The 14,838-nt window shown below is 35.8% G+C and overlaps 1 protein-coding gene across 2 annotated transcripts in view; it reads right to left on the bottom strand.

Annotated features, from left to right (window-relative positions):
• The window catches only part of CYP39A1 (cytochrome P450 family 39 subfamily A member 1), a 90,472-nt gene that overhangs the window by 14,768 nt on the left and 60,866 nt on the right, over positions 1-14,838 (bottom strand). For both annotated transcript variants that reach the window (XM_076003312.1, XM_076003311.1), the window contains 2 exons: positions 11,473-11,568; positions 10,565-10,653 (listed from right to left, as the gene is read on the bottom strand). In XM_076003312.1, the coding sequence (XP_075859427.1) occupies positions 10,565-10,653; positions 11,473-11,568 (185 nt within the window). The remainder of the gene's footprint in view (positions 1-10,564; positions 10,654-11,472; positions 11,569-14,838) is intronic.

The raw sequence follows: 14,838 nt of genomic DNA, 5'->3' as shown, positions 1-14,838 counted from the left end.
CAGACAGTTAGGTTGTTTAATATCTTGGCTATTGTGAATAATGCTGCAGTGAACATGGGAGTGTAAATATCTCTTCAAGATACTGGATTCATTTTCTTTGGCTATATACCCAGAAGCAGAGTTGTGGGATCATATGGTAATTCTATTTTTAAATTTCTGAGGGACTGCCATACTGTTTTCCATAGCAGCTGTACCATTTGACATTCCTACCAACATGCACAAGGGTTCCGATTTCTCCACATCCTCACTTTGTGTTTTTGGTTTGTTGATAGTAGCCACCCTAATCAGTATGCCAACTCGAAATAAAAATATATAGAGACGAGTCTCCAAGCAAGAGGTTTTATTAGAATATACAAGGAATAGAATTGTAATCCGGGGCATATGCACAGAACAGGGTGCACTCTTGTATGTCTGGGGAACAAAGGAAAAAGTTAGGATTTTATTGGGGAAAGAAGCTTATGTGGGGAAAGAAGCTTATTCCAAAGAAAGTTCATTGGTGCTAGCAGTGTCTTATTAATACAAGAGCTGGTGAGTATCAGCAGTTGCTAAGCAGGACTTGTAAACTTGGATTTATTAGGCCCTAGCACTTTTGGATTGGGACTGGGAGACTGTGTTTTTTGAAACAGGTGTATACAACCTCTTTTCCCATGACTTCTTCATTCCACTTTAATTTGGTATGACATAAATGACTTCATTTTGTATACTCAACTTTCAAAGGTATAAGGTGGTATCTCATTGTGGTTCTGACTTGCATTTACCTAGTGATTAATGATGCTGAGCATCTTTCCACATGTATTTGTATATGTTCTCTCAAGAAATGTCTATTCAAGTCCCTTGTTCATTTTTTATTTGCTTGTTTTGTTGTTGAGTTTTAGAAGTTCTTTATACATTTGAGATACTAATACCTTATCGGATGTATAATTTGCAAATATTTTCTTTCGTTTGGTGGGTTGCCTTTTTACTCTATTGTCTTTTGATGCACAAAATTTTTAAATTTTCATGAACTCCAATTCATTTATTTTTCTTATGTTGTCCAGCCTTTGGTGTCATATCTGAAAATCATTGCCAAATCCAATGTCATGAAACTTCTGCTCTGTATTAAGAGTTATATAGTTTTAGGTCTTAAATTAGGTTTTTGTTCCATTTTGAGTTAATTTTTGTATATGGTATTAGGTAAGGATTCAACATTATTCTTCTGCATGTGGATATCTAGTTTTTCCAGCACCATTTCTTGAAAAGATTGCCCCTTTCCTATAGTCTTAGCACCTTACCAAAAGTAATTTTACCATATATGTGTGGACATATTTCTGAGTTTTCTACTCTATTCCATTGGTTTATATATCTATCTTGATGCCAGTGCCACATTGTTTTGAACACTGCAGCTTTGTATTAACTTTTGAAATAAGAGGTGTGAGTACTCTAGCTTTGTTCATTTTCAAGATTGTTTTGGCTACTTGAGGTCTCTTGAAATTCCCAGGAATTTTAGAATGGGTTTTCCTATTTCTGCAAAAAACACCATTGGGATTTTGATAGGGATTACAATGAATCTGAAGATTGCTTTGAGTAGCATTGACATCTTAACAATAGTATGTTTTCCAATCTATAAACATGGGTTATGTGTCCATTTATTTATGTCTTCTTTAATTACTTTCAGCAATGTTTTGTAGTTTTCATTATATAAGCCTTAAACGTTCTTGGTCTGGCTAATTCCTAAGTATTTTCTTCTTTTTGATGCTACTAGAAATGGAACTGTTTTCATAGTTTCCTTGTCAATTTGTACATTTTAGTGTACAGAAATGCAACTGATTTTTGTGGTTCATTTTGTATCTTGCTACTTTGCTGAATTTATTTATTAGTTCTAATTGGGTTTCTTTATTGTGGAATCTTTAAGATTTTCTACATATAAGAACATATCATCTATGAACAGAGATAATTTTACTTCTTTCTTTCCAATTTGGATTCATTTTATTTCTCTTTTTCCCTAATTGCTCTGGCTACTACTTCTAGTACTAGATGGAACAGAAGTAGCAAGAGTGGGCATCTCTGTTTTGTTTGTGATCATAGAGGAAAAGCTTTCAGTTTCTCACCATTAAGTATGAACTAGCTGTGGCCTTGTCATGTACAGCCCTTATTCTGCCGAGGTACATTCTTTCTATACCCAATGTGTTGAGCATTTTTAACATGAAAAGATGTTTATTTTGCTAATTTTTTTTTCTGCATCTATTGAGATGATCATATAATATTTGTCCTTCATTCTGCTTATGTGATATATCACATTTCTTGATTCGCATAAGTTGAACCATCTCCTTGCATCCAAGGGGTAAATCCCACTTGATCATGATGTATGATCCTTTTAACGTGCTGCTTAATTCAGTTTGCTAGTATTTTATTGAGAATGTTTGCATCTATTTTCATAAGGAATATTGATCTGTAGTTTAGTTTTCTGTAATGTCCTGTCTGGATTTGACATCAGGGTAATGCTGTCCTCATAAAACTAATAATTTAGAAATATTCCCTCTTTTTAAATTTTTTGGAGAAATTTGAAAAGGATTGCTTTAGTCCATATATAAACAAACATTTAGCAAAAGTCAGCAGTGAAACAATCAGGTTCTGGGGTTTTATTTGATGAGAGACTTGATTACTGATTTAATCTCCTTACTTGTTATTTGTCCATATTTTATATTTCTTCATGAGTCAGTCTTGGTAGGTTGTATGTTTCTAGAAATTTATTCATTTCTTCTAGGTTATCCAAATTGTTTGCCTATAAGTGCACATAGCAGTCTCTTATGATCCTATGTATTTCTGTGATATCAGTTGTAATATCTCTTCTTCCATTTCTGAATTTATTAATTTGTCTTCTCTCTTTTTTCCTTAGTCAACCTAAAGGCATGACAATTTTGTTTATCTTTTCAAAAAAACCAACTCTCTTCTGTGGATTTTTTCTGCTATTTTTCCAGTCTCTATCTAATTTACTTCTGGTTTGATCTTTATTTCCATAACTCTGCTAACTTTGTGCTTCATTTTTTCTTCTTATTCTAGTTCCTTGAGGTATAAAGTCAGGTTGTTCATTTGAGATCTATCTTTTTTTGTTAATGTAGGTGTTTATCACTATACACTTTCTTTCTAGAACGGCTTTTGCTGCATTCCATAAATTTTGGTATGTTGTGTTTCCATTTCCATTTGTCTTTAGGCATTTAAAAATTTTTTTTGATTTCTTCTTTGACCTATTGATCAGTATGTGTTGTTTAATTTCCACATATTTGTGAATTTTCCAGTTTTATTCCTGTTATTGATTTCTAGTTTCATATTATTATGGTTAGAAAAAGTACTTGGTATGATTTCAACCTTCCTAAAATTTTTAAGACTTTTTTTGTAGCCCATTATATAATCTATCCTGGAGAATGTTCCATGTGTACTTGTGAAGGATATGTATTCTGTTGCTTCTGGATGAAGTGTTCTCTGTATATGTATATATACATACACACACACACACACACACACACACATATATATATATATATATATATATATATTAGGTCCATTTGGTCTTAAGTATAGTTCAATTCAATGCTTCCTTACTCATTTTTTTGTATGATCAATCTATTGTTGAAACTGGGGTACTAAAATCCCCTACCATGATTGTATTGCTGTTTAGTCCTCCCTTCAGATCTGTTAATATTTGCTTTATATATTAGGTGCTCTAATGTTGGGTGCATATATATTTATAATTGTTATAGCCTCTTGATAAATTGATCCTTTTTTAAATTGTATAATGACCTTCTTTGTCTCTTTTACAGTGTGTGAATTAAAGTCTATTTTGTTTGATATCATTACAGCTACCTGTACTCTTTTTTGGTTTGCATTTGGATGGAATATCTTTTTCTATCCTTTCACTTTTAGTGTATGAGTATCCTGGAAGCTAAAGTAAGTCTCTTATAAGCAGCATATATTTGGGTTGTCTTCTTTTTTTAATCAATTCAGCCATTCTATGTCTTCTAATTCAATAATTTAATCCATTTACATTTAAAATAATTTTTGATAGATAAGGACTTAATACTGCCATTTTGTAAAAATTTTCTGACTGTTTTGTATTCCTTTTTTTCTTTATTCCTTTCTTGCTGTCTTCCTTTGTGAGGCTGATGATTTTTGTCACGCTAGGCTTTGATTCAATTCTCTTTATCTCTTGTGTATCTACTGTAGGTTTTTGTTTTGTGGTTACCATGAAGCTTAAAGAAAACACCTTATAGTTATAACAGTGTATTTCAACCTGATAAAACCAGTCTTCCACTCTACCAGTTGATCTATCCAAGGGTACACACAATTTTCCTTCAACTGCATACATAAACTCTACAGTTTTACCTCTCTTCACCAATATTTTATAGTTTTGATGCCACAATTTACTGCTTTTTATATTGTGTATCTCTTAACAAAATACTATAGCTATATTTTAATACTTTCATATTTTAAGATTTTGCTAGCATTAATAGTGTTTTACACACCACCATTACAGCATAAGAGTATTCTAAATTTGACTATATATCTGGATGGATATTCAACCCAGTCCTCTTTGGGTTAAACCTGTTTGGGAAACTTTGAGCTTCATAGATCTGGATATTTCTAGATTTTCATAGGTCCATATTTCTCCTAAGGTTTGGAAAATTTTCAGCTGTTGTTTCTTTAAATAAGCTTTCTTCTTCTTTCTCTCTCCTCCTTCTGAGTCTTTTGTAATGCATATTTTGGTTCAGTTAATGGTGTCCCAAAAGTCCCATGGGCTTTCTTTACTGTTTATTCTTTCGTCTTTTTTTCTCCTCCGACTGAATAATTTCAAAAGATCTGTCTTCAAGTTCACAGATTCTTTCTTCTGCTTAATTGAGTCTACTGTTGAAGTTCTTTATTGAATTTTTCATTTCCTTCAGTGTATTCTTTAGCTCCAGGAGTCCTATTTGTTTCCTTTTTATCATTTCTCTTTGTTGAACTTCTTGTTTTATTCATGTATTGTTGTTCTAATTGATATTACTGAGTCATCTATCTTTGTTCTCTTATATTTCACTGAACTTCCTTAGAGTAATTATTTTGAATTCTTTTTCAGGCAATTAGATCTCCACTTCTTTGGAGTAGGTCACTGTTCCTTTGGTGGTGTCACGTTTCCTTATTTATTTTTTGTGTATGTGTTTCCTGTGGCCTTGCAATGACATCTGCATATTTGAGGAAGTAGTCACCTCTTCAATATCTAAGGACTAGCTTTGGTGGGGAAAGACTTTCACTTGTGGGTAAGTGTGAGGGTGCTGAGTACATGGGGTGTATAGCTCTGTCAGCTGAGGTCAATGTCAACGGGACTGCAGAGATCCTTAGTGGTCTGACATGTAGATGTCTCTGGTGGCAGCAGTGGTGGTGAGGGGTTTTGGGGTCTTCAGTATTGAAGCCTTCTTCTGTGGTCCTCCTATTCTTCTCTTCCCTAGGCCTTCCTAGGATTTGGGAAGAAGTCCTAGCCAAAGGGATTTTCCTTGGTGCTGGTTCTGTGACAGGGGCATGCTGATAGTCATGACAGCACTGGGTTCCAGGGCTCAAGCACTTTTGTAGCAGCAGTGGTGCTGATATTCAGAGCACAGGTGCTCAGAGCAGCAACAGAGCCAGGGTTCTGGGTTCAGGGGTGAGCAAAACTTCCGTGGCACCTGGGTCTTGGAGCACAGGCAAATCAACTATGGCAGTGGGTAGCATCAGTGTCTGAGACACAGGCATGATCAGTCTTGTTTTGTGATATACTCAAAGTAAACAAAACTCAACTCTTTTTAAAAAGCTATTAAATGATGTGGTTAGTATATGCTATACTACAATATTTCATGGAGTTCAATAATTCTTGAAATGAAAATTTCACTTTTAAGGAAATTATATTACTTATGATACCTTTGGTTGTAAGTTACAGAAAACACACATTGGACTGGTGTCTATATTTATGAGAATGCACTGCTTTATGTAACTGAAAAAAATCTGGTGTTGGCCTAAAGAAGAAATCACTCCAGTAGCGTAGTGATGTTACTATGAGGCCATTTTCCCTCTTCTGCTCTGTTGTGTGTTGTCAGCTTCATCCTAATATTATCTGTTCTTATATTCTCAAAATAGCTGCCACAGTTTCTGTGGCCAAATGCCTTTATTCAAATCCTGGAGGAAATGATTATTTTTGATCCAGAAGTTTCTACAGAAATCATGGTAGTTAATTGTTCTGCTCAAAATGTCCGCCAACATCTAAACCAATCAGAATGGAAAGGGAGGGAGGGGACAGGAATGGAATGTGCTGGTTGGTTAGGGAACTGGCCCATCCCTATAGAGCTGAGGGTAGCATCAGCACCACAGAATCATATGGATCTCCAAATGAAAATCAGGGTTATTAAAAAGGAAGGAGAAAGTATTAGATGATGATGAGATAACCTATGGGCAATACTGTGATATAGTACAGTTTTAATTCCAGTATTATTTTCCTAGGAACAAAATACTTTTTCTGAACATTGAAAACACTTAATTTCTTACAGAACAGTCACTCAGTTTGATGAAGTGAGAAAGCCCATGAGGGAACAACAACAAAAAAGTAGAAGAAGAAGAAACAGAAGATACCCAGCCCTATGTGTCCTTTCTTTTTCCCCCATAAATACATATCCTCCTGTCCAGGTATTCTGTGTACAAAAAAGGGACTAGAGATCTATTTTGTAAATAAAAGGAAAATGGTATCCTTTCTGAAATTTGCTCAGAAATGAACATGTTTTGTTTTAGAAGCACTTTGGTCTAAGTATCAAGAATCACTCTTGAATTATTTTTTCAGTTCTTGAAAGACTTAAATCTTAGCCTTATAATGACATATGACAATGAAATGGCCAGGAAATTAATGACTGCAATTTTGCTAATGGTTTCTTTGCTCCTTTAAGCAAGTCACTGCTCCCTAGTGAATCAGTAAGAAAAGAGAATTATGGCTAAAAATTAATAAAGGATTCTAGCAGGCTGGTTCAGAGTCTTGGAATTAACCACATTAACCCTTTTCATCCTCATTCGTAACTCACTTGAACTAACCATACTCTTCAGGACGTATGCACACTGTAGTGAAAATGTTAGGAAATAATTTTACTTAACAAGTAAATAGGGTTCATTTAATTATATACAGCAACTGGAGTTGACGAGATATATATGTTTATATAACAAATTCCTCAGAATAAATTGGATTTTCAACTTGCCATTAAATCCATGGGGATTTGAACTTGTTTGCTCCTTAAAAGCAATCAGCTATTTCTAAGTACAAAACAGAGAAAGATACTTATAATACTTCTCAAATACAAGACTGTGCAAAGATACTTTACTGAATAAGGTACCACCATTAAAATTACACTATATTTAACATGAATATATAGAAACTAGTGTGCTCAAAGCATCACAAATCCCAAATTGCCTTACTATCATTAACATACGGGTTTATTACATTCCTATGAGCACTTAATTTTTTTCTTATTCTGTCAACGTTTGATACCACGGTACCTCAGGAAAGTTGTGATTTCTTCTATGTTGTTTATTATTTTCATCTAGACCAAAGACCTTTTCTAATCCTGCATCCTCTGAATTCCTATGGTGGTTATTATATATACAAGTCTTTGGCATTGCTCATGTGCCGTCTTAAGCTGTTAAGTAGGGCTTGTTTGTCATGTTGCTATGTCTCATTCCCCAAACCACATTATAATCAATTCAGAAACTGATGAATTCAATTATTGAATTGATGTCTTTGAATCTCCCCAATTTGTGACAAAGTGACTGGAGTGAGAACATAAAGCTCCTTGGGAGTAGGGGTTTCATCTGATTTTTTTTTTCAAGGTAACTATGAGAACTCTGAGTTCTCTGACATATCGTATACACTTAATAATGGTTATTAAGTGAAAGAATAAATGAATTTAATACCAGTTGCTCAAGAGATGTTTGTTAGGTTGAATACTACTACTACCTAATCTACTATTTGCTGGACCTATGCATTTTAGTTAGTTTTCTAATAGCTATGTGATTTTCATCAGTAATTCAGGAAAAGTCCATGGGTTTGTGGCCTAGCACTGCCCTAGGATACGTGAAAGAGCCAAACACACACAAAAAAGTAGAAATTACAGTTTATATTTCTGAGAAATTCATGCTTCATTCCCACTTCTCAAGTATTGCAGCCTTACTCTTATTACACCCTCTTCTTACCCAAGCATGTCTTTGTAAGCCAGTTAATCTTGCCAAAGATCAGGGTCATTGTTTTATACAAGAATTTAACCTATATGAATCTGTACAGTGATACAGCCCAACAAGCACCCTCTTGCAGGAATGAGAACTAAGGAAAATCAGGCTTTGTGGGCTTAGGGTGTACATTTCAGCAGGTAGGTATAGGAAGCAAGTCCCTTTGTGCTAAGATCATCAATTCTCAGAGACACCTACTCGAAGAAGTTTTCCTCAGCACTTAAAATCCCCTCTCTTATTCCTCCCTTTAAATCTCATAGTTTAAGATGAGCCTGTCCACTATCATGAGACTCTTCATTTTATAACCTACTATTTCTGCAAAAGTCTGACAGTTCATGCTGGTTTTTCCTGCTTTTTCTGTAAGACCACCAGACTTCTCCAGCAATAGATTTACAAGGAAGACTTCCCTTTCTGTGCTACTGATTTCCCTTTAAGTGCCTAGCAAGGGGTTCCTCCTCTAAACCTATTTTCAGAAAGCCCGCCATTAGGAGGAGGAACCACAGTTCTTCCATTCTAATTTTTGGTTGGCAGCTGATGGCAGCACCAAACACTTATTTAGTTAACTCAGCAAAACCTTCTGTGTTCACTTGTGAGAGGGGCTCTCATACCACCTCAGTGGCTTGAATTCTAGGAAGTGACAGCTACAAGGCCATAAGAGTATGTGTTCATGACACACTGATTGTCAGCTGCATTACAGGCAACTTTCTCTGACTCACTGAGTTATTTGGTACATGAGAAAATAAATTGGCTCTTGGTATACAAATTAATAATGGGTGCAATTTTGGTGGGATTATACTAAAGATTTACAGGATTCAATTTCTAGGCATACTATCTATCTTGGTATATATACTGTTCAAATGAAGTCATTTCCTGAACAATTTTCTATTCTGTCTCTCTTTAAAAACAAAATGTGTCATGAGTTGGCTGTTTAAGTAACAGAAAAATTAAGGACTTTTTAAAATAGAAACTTAATGGAAAACCAGACTTAAATGTTTGTTTTTTTTTTTAAACAGGTCATATGTATTTAACATTCATATTTAACCTATAGATTCTGATTATAGAATATATATTTTGCCACACTTCAGACTCAAGAGTTTTCAAAGGAAAACTTAAGATCTTGCCCCAAAACTTGCTCCTATTTCTGATTTCTCTATTTCCACCATTTCTTCCAGCCACCTAGATTCAAAGTCACAGTTTACCTTAAATCATTCTTCTTGTGTGATCCCCATTTCTAACCATCTTCCAAATCTGGTAGATTCTAGCATTCCATGTCTCTTACATGGACTATTAGCATGACCACATAACCTAAGTCATGCCCCACACTAATCCATTCTACCCAAAACTTTTAATATTTCATGAGTGCCATTTGAACTGAATATAAACTCCTAAACCAGGTATTGAGGGGGCTTCCCAATTGGGCCAATCTATGTTTTCATTCTTACTTCTCAACACTATCTGTAATCTTGTCCCAATAACAATAAAACCATAAACTCCTAAGATATATAACTCTGTACTTAATGACCCTTTGCTCATTCTGTGGCCTCAAGCTAAAACTTCTTCCAGCCCTTTAAAAGCTACTTTCCCTAAGAGGTCTTCTAAGATCTAATTTTTCAGATATAAGAATTTAAAGAATTTGTACATTCATTGAATGAGATTTTGTCACAGATCAGTATAGATAATTCCCTAAGTAAATCAGCCCCAGTGAAGACATGGGACATATTTAATGTAGACTGTAAATTCTACGAAGTCAGGCACCATGTCCATCTTCCACAGTGTTCTTACCGTGATGCCTGAAGGACAGGGCATCACAATGAAGAGGAATCCTGGCTGACAAATTAATTTAACTAAATAACATATCAAGTTTTTACAAAACCAAAATAACTCAATAAACAAAACCATCCAGAAAGGTGCTGCTATGCTCCAAGCTAAAGATGTTTTGTCATGCCAGCAAATGCCTATGATAATGTTGTAGTTAAAGGAATGTTATTTTATCTTTGTTTTTAAAAGAACGTTAGCATTCAAACCACTTCCAATTAATCTTGCATAAAAGCTGAGCATTTGAGCCATAAACCCGGTTTTTATCTGGCATCTGCAAGTACAATATTTTCTTTTCATGAGGTCTCCTATCAGAAGCCACTTTGGACATCCCCACAAAGACACTGCACAACACCACGGGCTGACCAGACAAAATGCCCTTTCCTGGATTTCCCTGCAGTTTGATAATGAAGAAAAAAAAGAGATTAAGCCAAAGCTTTCCCCCTCTGAGCCATCGTCTTTCTGTAGACGTTTTGAATAAATGTGGCCCAGCTGTCTCACTGACCTTCCAGGACACTGGGACTTCCCATTTCCAAATGCCATGAAGCAGTCCAAGAAAGCGTGCTTCTTTAAATTTGCCTTTTTCCAACGTTCCTGTGGGAAGAAAACATTTTTTTTTTCCAAATCAGCCTTATATAAATAAGCTTAACTTTATTTCTCTAGGCTAAAAATGACCTTGTACAGCTAATCCTTGCGTATAAAGTTGCAGGGTTGTTGGTCATTTTTTCCAACTTGTTATTAATATCAGACACAATTGTGTTTTTGGAACGTGAACTTATAAATAAAAAGGTTTAAAAAGAATTCTGTTAAGTGGTAAATGTAAATGATAATGTAAATCAACCACAGAATGGACCTAACAAGAGAAAGATTATTTATAATAATGTCTTAGGCTCCATCATAAAATTGCTCTTGGTAATAAATTTAGTAATACGGTACTCACAGCCCTGCCTACTGGAGAAAGGTTGGGATGTAGAATTAATACATCTGGATGCCACTTTTGACAGTTTTACCTAAAGGCAGAGAATGGACTAAATGACCTCTTAAGATTCTGTTCAGCCCTGTAACTTCCCAAACCTAAGAAATGGCAGATCAAGGTTTTAACTTACTTTATTTTTATTTTTTGTACTCCTTGGAAACCCAAAACAGAAACAACTGCTTAAAGAATATGAAATAAGTCTTCTGGTTTCATATAAAATTTATTTTGAAGTTGGGGCAGTTTATTCCAAACACTTTTCCATCTGGTTTGTAAATGTTGTACTGTATATGTTGCAAATCTAATCTATACTCTGTAGCAAACTTTTGTACTTAGTTACTAGAGAAATATATGACTGCTTATCTATATAGTCTTAGTTAATTTCTGAATTCATACTTTTGGCATAAAAAGCATACTGTATATGGCAAGACATAACTTACAGGTTTGAACAGTTCAGGTTCAGGAAAATACTTTGGGTTTCTATGTAGCCAAAATGGAGACAACATCAACAAGTCACCAGAAGGAATGATGTAATTCTACGATAGAAAAAAATCAATTCCAAGTCATTTTTTTTTTGAAATATGCTTTAAGAAATATGTGGTGAAGGCTTACACATTTTATAATTGATGGCAAGAAAATATAACTCTATACTGAACAGGCCTTTCCAATTTTCAACTGATGTCTGATTCCTAATTCTGGTTCTGTTACATGTATATATATATATATTTGGTTCCATAGAAGGGAAGACTAGTGAAATGTCAAAATCTTAGAAACTACTATTAGTCCATAGTAATACAGCTTTGATGTTTGATATTGGGGTCTGCAGCAAGTGTTCTTAATGATAGAAGCCCAGTGGATCCCCAGATTATAAAACAGAAAAATCCAACTCTGAGACAGGGGCAATGACCATGGTAGTACCGAAGACAGGGGCAGTGGGTGTCCTACTCATGGGAGCACTGATGATGGTGGCAGGGCAGGGGCAGTAGATTCTTTTATGATTTTTTGTTTTTAAGTCCAGAAGTAGTCATTGGGGGGGGGGGGAAATTTGAAGACAGCTGGTCAGGAAAACATAGGAAAAATCAAATGTACATTTACTTGGTTGGTTTGTGTTTGCAGTCATAGTGGTTATGGGACTGAGGATAAGCAGTGTGATTCCTCAAGCAGCAGAGTCCATATTACCCTTTCCAATTCATGTTCTAATAGGTTCTCATGATTTAGAAACTATCCTAAGAACCAGAAACCATTTTATAAAGTCTCCCTTTTGTCACCATGTTCAGGAACCATGGGACAAAGAGATCTCTCCCAAGTTGTGTGATCACTAGACAGAGACCAACTTTACGAGGGGAAGATGTTTTATTAGGTAACTCTCATGGCCAATCATCATAAGCCACATCTATTGAACCCTGTATAATTTTGAAATGTCCTCAAGATATCTGCAGTAGAACACTTACTTTAGGTTTACATATCCCTAATGTAAGTGCTCTATGATGAAAAATATGTCTTTTTTTATGGCAGCAGGGAGTGGGGTGGGGGTCATCATTTTTTAATCCCGTTGGCTCTAGTGGGAACCAGGTATTGCTTGGAGTTTGGTGGTTTCAGTACCAAGAGAGCTGGAAAGAGTCAAGTCTAAAACTGGGAAGAAAGAAAGGCTTTTGCTGGTGTCCTCTTACCATTTTTAAGATAGAAAAAGATCTGTGAGATCCCACTCTTATCTGTTTTACCTCTGCTGGAATCAGTCATGGAGGCTTTGATATGTATTTGGAGTGGGGATGGGGGCAGCCCTGGGACAAGACTCCAGGTCCTTCCTCTGCCTACTCCCTAATCCTCTCTAGTCACTATTGACCTATGATCATGACTGGGAGACTACTGACTGCTGCAGCCTACAAATCAGGGTAGCAGAGGAAGGGCAACTTCAAATGGGTCCTCAGTAACAGAATTACCACTAGCAACAGGGAGGAGACAAGAAAGAAGTCACTGTTGCAGCAGCAGCAGCAGCAGCCAGAGAGATGAATGGCATGAAGGAATGTTGGAGCTGGTTCCATCAAAGAAAGCCTCTGAGCAAGTGGACATCATCATGCCCAGGCTAAACAGTCCCTATCTTTGTTCACATGACAGATTAACAGACAGATCAGGAAGGAGACAAAACAGCTGCAGGACAAGAACACAGATCACTAGCAAAGGGAAGTTACAACTTCTCTGTGTTGTAATAACTGCATCTCTCAGGTAGGCAGAATTGAACCTGGCCAGCCCATTTCATCTGGCTTCTGTTGTGAAGACAGATGAACTTCATCTGCTAATCTAGAGGCGGGGCTTTCTTGAACAGGGAAGAGAAAGTAGGACTCTTCTGTTGTAACTCAAGAAGGGTGCTGAGAGCTAAGCAATTTAGAATCTTGAAGAGAAAGGAGTCCTACAAAGCCAAAGCATCTATAACAGGAGGGTCCAAAGCACACAGCTTTTCTTTTGGCTCTTGGGCAGAAGCTTGGTTGATGTTAATTGAAGAAAAAAAGTGTTTTTTCAAATTACACAGTATATTGTTTTCTGTGGTAAAAACTGATCTCTACAAAAAGTTTAGAAAATTCAGAAAAACAGAAAGACTAGAAAAGAAAATAACCAGAGTTCTAATACCCAAAGACAGTCATCAATTGGCTGGACTTTTCTCCAGTATTTTTACTTAGTAATAGTAGTCCTTTGTTGTTGTTAGACATAATTTTGATTCTCTTGAATAATCAATTTTTGAATCTTTCTTTGTTCACTTAACATACTAAGTATTTTTTTTTGTATGTTCATTGTGAATAATTTCCCCTCCAATTGCTATTTAATCTTTAACCACTTCGGTACGAGCATCCACGATAGTCGACAGCCACAGATGAACGCGCACAGCCAAGCGATGACTAGTCAACAGCCAAAAGCTTTTACTTTTACAGCTTTTATCTCTGCAGTTGCAGTGTGTACGTTCAGCTAATAAGTTACTACGAGTCTGTGACCTTTTAACAAGTCCTTAGTAGGAATTATTATAGTTATTTTCCTAAAGCTGCCTGTAAAGTAAAACAAGCTTTCAGTGCTTTAAAGCTTTCCTCATCACACAAGAGCAAAACGGATTCGTCGTCAATGCACAGCACAAAGTATCGTGTGGACTATGAGTGCCAGCTATGGGCAAGGTTTCGCGGCCGGTGAGCACTGAACGCTGAACCGAAGTGGTTATTTGGGTAGAATTAAACCATAATTAATTTAAGCATTCCTTACCTTTTTCCTATAATAAATAACGTTACCATAAGCACTTTCCCACAAAGCATTTCTCATATAAATTATTTTAACACAGATATATGACATGATGGTTCAACATGTAAAGCAATGAACATACACATCACATCAATAGAATGAAGGGAAAAAACCATATGATCATCTCAATAGATGCAGAAAAAGCACTTGATAAAATTCAACATCCCTTTATGATAAAATCCATGAATGGATGAATAAAATATGGTATATGTATACAATGGAATACTACTCAATTATAAAAAATGATGGTGATCTAGCACCTCCTTATATTTTCCTGGATGGAGCTTGTGCCCATCCGCCAAAGTGAGATATCCCAAGAATAGAATAATAGGTACCACATGTAATTGCCATCAAATTGGCACTGACTGATCAACACTAAGGTACTAAGACAGTAGTAATATTCTGTGGGGGTTGGAGGTTTGGGGGTGGGTAAACTCACAACTAACAGACGCAGTGAGCACTGTAGGGGGGGATGGGCACACCTCAAATCATGGTTTGGCAAAGTCATAACATGTAACCAAAATGTT

The sequence above is a fragment of the Microcebus murinus genome, chromosome 5, assembly GCF_040939455.1.
Source record: "Microcebus murinus isolate Inina chromosome 5, M.murinus_Inina_mat1.0, whole genome shotgun sequence".
Classification (NCBI taxonomy): Eukaryota; Metazoa; Chordata; class Mammalia; order Primates; family Cheirogaleidae; genus Microcebus; species Microcebus murinus.
The sequence above is the reverse complement of the archived record's forward strand: the minus strand, read 5'-3'. Positions and strand labels throughout refer to the sequence as shown.